Consider the following 8811-nt stretch of genomic DNA (forward strand, 5'->3'; position numbering starts at 1 on the left):
CGGGTAATTTGTTGAGGATTAAATTATCTGTATTTTTAGGTTATAAAAAGTGTGGGTTAATTTGGAAATTGACCACGAAAATTGTGGTTAAATGTGGTAAATGCAGTAAAGTTGTATGGTGTGCTAACGTATATTTGTTTAGTATTTATTACATAACTTTTGAAATATCTAATTTATCTTAAAACAAAATTATCTATATTTTGGGTAAAATAAAATATGGGTACTTATGTAAATTAACCGCGAAAATTGTGGTCAAACTGTGGTATGTATATAAGAATTTTTAAAGCATGGAACAAAATTTTGCAAAAAATAATCTTGAAAGCGATGGTTTAATTTATTATATTAGTTGCAACGAGTGCAAATTTTTGTTCGTGAATTTTGTTCTAGATATTTTAAAGATTACAATAGTGTTATATACTGTTAGAAAGCTAATAAAATTATCTACGAATCTGTATATAACGTTTCAAAACTTTACGAACAAAATTATTTAAGAAAAATCATTGAAATTCAAACTTTTGTATGTAGTTATTAGATATTGGAGGACTTTATAAGTCACATTTTTCTACATTTACGTTTAAATTTGTTCTATAACAAATATATTATTATATATCGTTAAAAAGCTAATAAAATTATCTACAAATCTGTATATAACGTTTCAAAACTTTACGAACAAAATTATTTAAGAAAAATCATTGAAATTCAAACTTCAGTATCTAGTTATTAGACATTGGTGGACTTTATAGGTCACATTTTTCTACATTTACGTTTACATTTGTTCTACAACAAATATATTATTATATATCGTTATGAAGCTAATAAAATTATCTACAAATCTGTATACAACGTTTCAAAACTTTACGAACAAAATTATTTAAGAAAAACCATTGAAATTCAAACTTCAGTATCTAGTTATTAGACATTGGTGGACTTTATAGGTCACATTTTTTCTACATTTACGTTTATATTGCTAAAATTTGTTCTACAACAAATATATTATTATATATCGTTAAAAAGCTAATAAAATTATCTACAAATCTGTATATAACGTTTCAAAACTTTGCGAACAAAATTATTTTAGACAAATCATTGAAATTCAAACTTTTGTATCTAGTTATCAGACATTGGTGGACTTTATAGGTCACATTTTTCTACATTTACGTTTATATTGCTAAAATTTGTCCTACAATAAGTATATTATTATATATCGTTAAAAAGCTAATAAAATTATCTACAAATCTGTATATAACGTTTCAAAACTTTACGAACAAAATTATTTAAGAAAAATCGGTAAAATCAAACTTCAGTATCTAGTTATTAAACATTGGTGGACTTTGGCTAAAATTTGTTTTACAACTTATATATTATTATATATCGTTAGAAAGCTAATAAAATTATCTGCAAGTCTATAGTATATAACAAGTCTATGATATACAATATATCTACAAGTCTATAATATAACAATTTAGCTCGTTTCAAACAAAATTTTGTACAAAATTTTTCAAACTTTGATATCAAAATAACTTGATAATTTTTCTTCTCATTGTAGTTGAAAGTCGAAATTGACGATTTGTCACTATTTGTATCTATAACTTGTAAATTATTTATTTTATTTAAAAACAATTTAAGACAAAATCAAAGATAAATGAATTATCAACGTTTTTTGCTAAGATAATATGTGGGTAATTATTTATTAACCACTATATTGTGGTTGAAAATAAGTATGTTAATAATCGTGTTTAAATACATTTGTAAGAGGTGGTACATTTTCGTCACTTTTTGGTACATAACTTTAAAAGTATCTTATATAGCACAAAGGTATCTTTAGCCAAAATAAAGATAATTGAAATATCTATATTTTTGTCTAAGATATTATGTGGGTAACGTTATTTTTTAACCACAAAAATGCGTTTAAATACTGACATTAAATAATACTTATGTAACGTTCGACGTGATACTTTTTCATATTTTAGCATATAACTCGCAAATTATATCTAAAAACCATCTTTGGCAAGATTAAAGATAATTAAATTATCTATATTTCTATCTAATATTGTTTATATACTTGTAGAACCATTTACCTAAGGAAAACGCGTTTGAATATCGTTTCATACTAAAAAAAAGTCGATATGCTCAATAATACACTTTAGCTCCAATTTTTATTTATTATAAGATTAAATTTATTAATTTTAATATTAAAAATTAATTTTACGTTGACATCATATAAGACAAAATTAAAGATAATTTAATTATCTTTTACCGCGTCTAATACTGTTTTAAGATAAAATAAATAATTTAAGATTTAATAAAAAAATACTATTATATATTATTATAAGTAAAGAGATTTTATAAAAAGCTGAATTAAAACAGAAAAAATAGCAAAAAATAAATTCTGACTAACGTCGACTTATTAAAACATTTCCATAGAAAATTAGCGAGTTCTGAAAGCTCGTTAATAATACTTTGCACAAGAATTTATAGCTGTAAAAGCTATAAAAGCTATAAAGCTGTAGGAGACAGGTGTGATGGTAAAGAATATTTTGGTATTTTTGAAAATGATTTTTGGGTTAATGGTGAGAGATAGGGGTATATTGTGTTAGAGGAATTTGTAGATAATTTGATTATCTTTAATCTTCCTGAAAATTATTTTTAGATAACTTAGATAATTTTGGCGTTATGGCCAAAATTGCACCAAAATGTTCCGTTGCGCTTGTAGTATGTTTCAGTATAAAATAATATTCAAACGCGATTTTCTTAGATAAATTGTTCTACATGTATATAAACTGTATTAGATAAAAATGTAGATAATTTTGTTACCTTTTTTAAGAGTTATCTCCAAAATTGTACCAAAATGTTTCATTGAGCTTTAGGTCTATCTTAGAATAAACTGATATTTAACCAACAAAACTACTAATATAAAACGACACTTAATTTTGATACCAAAGTTTGAATTTTTTTGTGAATAATTTTGTGCCAAACGTACTAAATTGTTATATACAGAATTGTAGATAATTTTATTAGCTTTCTAACGATATATAACAATATATTTATTGTAGAACAAATTTTAGCAATATAAACGTAAATGTAGAAAAATGTGACCTATAAAGTCCACAAAAGGCTGATAAGTATATACTGAAGTTTGAATTTCAATGATTTTTCTAAAAAAAATTTGTTCGTAAAGTTTTGAAACGTTATATACAGATTTGTAGATAATTTTATTAGCTTGCTAACAGCATATAACACTATTGTTATATTTAAAATATCTAGAACAAAATGCACGTGCAAATAAAAATTTACACTCGTTGCAACTAATATCATAAATTAACCAGTCAATTTTAAGATTATTTTTTGCAAAATTTTTGTTCCAAACTTCAAAAATCCTTATATATATATTATATATATATATATATATAAGAATTTTTGAAGTTTGGAACAAAAATTTTTTATATATATATATATATATATATATATATATATATATATGTATGTATAAAGTTTTCCTCCAAAGGTTTACTTTGCAATCAATCATCTCAAAACAAACACAACAACCGCATACGAAATTTCAATGCGGTGGAGACGCCGCGTAGAAATGCAAATATTTAGAAATTTATTACAAACACACACACACACAGGATATGAGATACTGTACAAATATACAAAATATAATGTGGTGAAGTAAAAAGAGATTTGTGAATTTAAAAAATCATTGAAGATTGTAAATAATCATAAATATAAATATAAAACTGTGAAAGTTTTATAAATAAAAATATAATATTACAAAAGTTATATAAAAAAAGTCTGACGAGGAAACGGAATGTATAAAATTGTGATTGTATTACCAAGGAAATAACTACTAGATTTTCAGAACACGATTTAATAAATTTTACTTTAGTTTATGTCTCAGAAACATCTCATACAATAATCACACAAATTAAATTAATAAACTAATTAAATGTCTATAAGTTATTTTATTTATATCGTGTCATACGATTCAGAACGATTTGAAACTTGAAATAAATTTTACTTGAGTTTATGTCTCAGAAACATCTCATATAATAATCACACAAATTAAATGAATTAATTAATTAAATGTCTATAAGTTATTTTATTTACAACGTGTCATACGATTCAGAACGACTTGAAACATCAAAAAAACTAAATTAAAATTAAATTTTTAACAAGTTCTATGCATTTACTACACGTTCCATCTAGTGGTGCACTGTAAACCCTCCCTTTAGCATTTATACAAACCCAAGTGCACAACTTGTATTAACTTGAGTTCTAGTGCTTGTACTAGTACAATTTATATTAGAGCACACAAAATTTGGTTTTTCGACGTACAGTTATTAAGGATGACTCTATGAGGTGTTAAGAAAATTTGTAGCTAGTTTCTTAAGCTACAAATTGGCTAAAGACAGTTCTCAGCTAGCATAGCTAATTTAAAAGTTACAGGAAAAACAATAAATGTGTGTCATAATTCTGGTACTGACAAAAATTTAGCGAAAGGACTGAAAAAGTGAATTTGCAAATAAATTATCTAACACATCCAAATACAGTGTTAGATGAAGTTAAAGACAATACTATAAACTATAATTTTGCTGAAGGTTGCTCTTGGTTAGCTTATTTAGTTTCAAAGTTACAGCTATAAAACTGTAGAAATGTCTAAGTATTAGTACTACCAAATATACGTGAATGGCTTGAGAATTTTGCATTTACCAGATAATTATTAAAGTCGACTTAGCGTTGTATGAAAACACCTTGTAGCTAGTTTTTTGAGCTACAAATTAGCTAAAGATAGTTCTTAGTTAGCATAATTAGTTTGGAAGTTATAGCACAGAAAGTAAGAAAATGTCTTGATACTAGCACTACCAAAAGTTTAGTAGGTGCACTGAAAATTGGGGTTTTGTACAATAAATATTACAAATTTTGCAAAATTGTTTTAGACAGAGTTATAGCTACTTCTCTTAGCTACAAATTAGCTAAAGATTGTTCTTAGTTAGCATAATTAGTTTTGAAGTTATAGCACAGAAAGTAAGCAAATGACTTGATACTTGTAGTGATGAAAGTTTAGTGGGTGCACTGAAAATTGGGGTTTTGTAAGATAAATACTACAAATTTTGCAAAATAGTTTTAGACAAAGTTATAGCTAGTTCTCTTAGCTACAAATTAGCTGAATCTAGTTTTTAGTTAACACAATTAGTTTAAAAGTTATAGCAAAAAAAGTAAACACAAGTCTGAGTGCCTGTACTAGCCAAAAACTTGTGTGCACTAAGAATCTCCATTTTGCAAGATAACTATTAAAGATATCTTAGTAAAATATTAGATAAATTTGTAGCTAGTTTTTAGGCTACACATTAGCTATAGACTGCTTTTAGTTAGCATTATTATTTTGGATGTTATAGCTAAAATATTAAACACAAGTCCTAGTGATGTACTGGTAGAAAGTTTTCACGGGCTGTACAAAATTAGATTTACCAAGATAACTATAACAGATATTTCAGTATAGTGTTAGGCATAATTGTAGCTAATTCTTTAAGCTACAAATTAGCTAAAGATAGTTCTTAGCTAGCATAGCTAGTTTAGAGGTTATGGTTGAAAATGTAAAAATGTGTTCTTGTGCTTGTACTAGTACAATTTATATTAGAGCACACAAAATTTGGTTTTTCGACGTACAGTTATTAAGGATGACTCTATGAGGTGTTAAGAAAATTTGTAGCTAGTTTCTTAAGCTACAAATTGGCTAAAGACAGTTCTTAGCTAGCATAGCTAGTTTAGAAGTTATATTGAAAAACGTAAAACAATACTCTAGTTTTAATATCGTTGATTTGTAGGTACACTTCTTTAGATTTTTGCCAAAATTTTGCAAAATATGCAAGATGTCTCTAATATTTTTAGATATTTGTATAAACAAATACTTCATCTTTATTTTATCCCAACACACAAATTCAAAATTGTTTATATTTCAAAAGATATAATAAAATTAATATTTAAAATATAAAGGAAGTTATGGTAGAAAACGTAAAACTATGTTCTAGTTCTAGTACCAATGATTTGTCGGTACACATTTTAGGATTTTTGCCAAAATTTTGCAAAATATGTTAGACACCTCGAATTTTTTTTAGATATTTGTATAAACAAATACTTCAACTTTATTTTATCCCAACACACTAATTATTAATTCTTTATATTTTAAAAGTTATAACAAACTAAATATGTATAATACAAAATCAATTTCTTTAAACAAGCATTGGTGCACCCTTGTGCAAGTTGGTTTGAATCTTGGATAAGAACTGTTGGATCGACGCTCCAACAGATGGGCGTAGTATAAAATAAGGTTGAATCTATTATATATATATAATAATTATAATTTATTTATATATATATATATATATATATATATATATAAATTAAATATAAAACTGACCTTTAACTGATGCTGGGGCATCCTCATGTCCCTTTGCCTACTGTTTGTTCCAGCGGGAGTCCTATCAGTCTCCGATTCAATTGCCTCCATACAACTTTCAGCCTCCGATAACCATGCTAAGAACTTTTCCAGAGATCTAGATAAAAAAAATTAATATAAATATATATATATATATATATATATATACAAAGAGTTTTCATATTATTTAAGAAAATATAGAAAAATCAAGTTGTGCAAAGTTTAACCATTTTTTCTAGACAAATTTGTTCTAAGACTTTTAAATCGTTATATACAGTTTTGTAGATAATTTAATTAGCTTTCTAATGATATATAATAATGTATATATGTTGAAGTAAATAGTTTGAAATTCTTAGAACACACATGAATTTTTTATTAGTACCAGCACTAGAGCTTATGTTTACCTTTATAGCTATAACTTCCAAACTAAAACTACTAACTAAAAACTATATTTTATTAATTTATAGCTTGAGAAACTAGCTATGATTCTGTCTTAGACTATACTAAGATAACTCGAATACTTATCTAGTAAAATCTAGATTTTCAATATGCTCTTTGAAATTTTGATAGTTCCAGCACTAGAACTTGTGTTTATTTTTATAGCTGTAACTTCTTAACTAATTGAGCTAGCTAAAAGCAGTCTATAGCTAATATATAGCTACAAAACTAGCTATAACTTTGTCTAAAACTATTTTGCAGAATTTGTAATAGTTATGCCACAAAACCCAAATTTTCAGTCCGCCTACTAATCTTTTGTTAGTGCTAATAACAAGACGTTTTCTTACTTTTTGTGCTATAACTTCTAAACTAATTAAGATAAAAGCAGCCTATAGCTAAATTATAGCTACAAAAACTAGCTATAACTTTGTCTAAAACTATTTTGCAGAATTTGTAATAGTTATGCTACAAAACCCAAATTTTCAGTCCGCCTACTAATCTTTTGTTAGTGCTAATAACAAGACGTTATCTTACTTTTTGTGCTATAACTTATAAACTAATTAAGCTAAAAGCAGCCTATAGCTAAATTACAGCTACAAAAACTAGCTATAACTTTGTCTAAAACTATTTTGCAGAATTTGTAATAGTTATGCCACAAAATGCAACTTTCAGTCCGCCTACTAATTTTTTGTTAGTGCTAATAACAAGACGTTTTCTTACTTTTTGTGCTATTACTTCTAAACTAATTAAGCTAACTAAAAACAGTCTTTAGCTAATTTGTAGCTTAAAGCACTAGCTATAAGTTTGTCTCATACTATATTAAGATGACTTCAATAGTTATTTGCAAAAACAAAATTCTCGAGCCTTCCACTTATATTTTGGTAGTACTACTACATAGACATATCATTAGTTTTTTAGCTATAACTTTAAACTAATTGATCTAACTAAAAACAGTCTTTAGCAAAATTATAGTTTGTAGTATTGTTTTGAACTTCATCTAACACTGTATTTGGATATCTTAAATAATACTTGAAAATTTACTTTTTCAGTCCCTCCAATAAATTTTTAGTAGTACCAGAACTTTGACAGGCATTTATTATTTTTGCCGTAACTTTTGAACTAGAAGTGATAACTAAGAACTATATTCAGCTAATTTGTAGCTTAAGAAACTAGCTACAAATTTTCTTAATACCTCACAAGGCATCCTTAACACTTAAGCCTCCAAAAACCAAATTATGTGTGCTCTTAATAAAATTTTACAACATTTTGACATTTTCCAACTCAATTTATGACTCAATTATCACTCACCTGTCGAAGTTATGTAAAGAGTTAATTGCAGCATTGAGGACCCTTCCTCTGGCCACCACTGCTTGTGTCAAATTAGCATAACGTTGATTGACACATTCTGTCATCTTTTTTATACGTGAAGTGTCATCGTGCTGATAAACGGCTATTAATTTCTGTGTCAACTGATGAAGAGTTCGATTTGATGTTTGTATTGATGTACTCTGCATGATATGACTGGAAAAGACAAAAAAAAATCAAATTTTTGCAATATTTTGTGAAATATTAGTGTAAATAGGTATTGGGTTTAGCCAGTTTTTTGGGCTTAAAATTAGCTTTGATTTTATGTATATAAGTATATATGTGTTGGAACAAATTGTGGTTTAAAAAAGGCTTTCAAAAATCTACCTTTTAAATTTTGATTTTAATTATACAGTGTGAAGATGACTGGAAAAAGACAAAAAAAACAAATTTTTTGTAATAACTCCCAAAATATTGGTGCGAATAAAATTGTGTTTAGCCAGTTTGTTGGAGATAAAATTACCTTCGATTTGATGTATATAAGTATATATGTGTTAGAACAAATTGAGGTTTAAAAACGCTTTCAAAAATCTACTAACTAAATTAAATTTTAATTGCACAGTGTGAAG

General features: G+C 26.3%; 1 protein-coding gene across 1 annotated transcript in view; it reads right to left on the minus strand.

Moving 5' to 3' along the window:
• Positions 1–6233: 6233 nt before the first annotated feature.
• Positions 6234–8811, minus strand: part of LOC113378400 (dystrophin-like) — a 25550-nt gene continuing 22972 nt past the window's right edge. Inside the window, exons 4-6 of the mRNA XM_026618929.1 lie at positions 8186–8385; positions 6422–6557; positions 6234–6338 (exon numbers count right to left, since the gene is read on the minus strand). Of these exons, the coding sequence (XP_026474714.1) occupies positions 6234–6338; positions 6422–6557; positions 8186–8385 (441 nt within the window). The remainder of the gene's footprint in view (positions 6339–6421; positions 6558–8185; positions 8386–8811) is intronic.

The sequence above is a fragment of the Ctenocephalides felis genome, unplaced genomic scaffold (assembly GCF_003426905.1).
Source record: "Ctenocephalides felis isolate EL2017-DRISC unplaced genomic scaffold, ASM342690v1 CF-g0.4_SCAFFOLD_01886, whole genome shotgun sequence".
Lineage (NCBI taxonomy): Eukaryota > Metazoa > Arthropoda > Insecta > Siphonaptera > Pulicidae > Ctenocephalides > Ctenocephalides felis.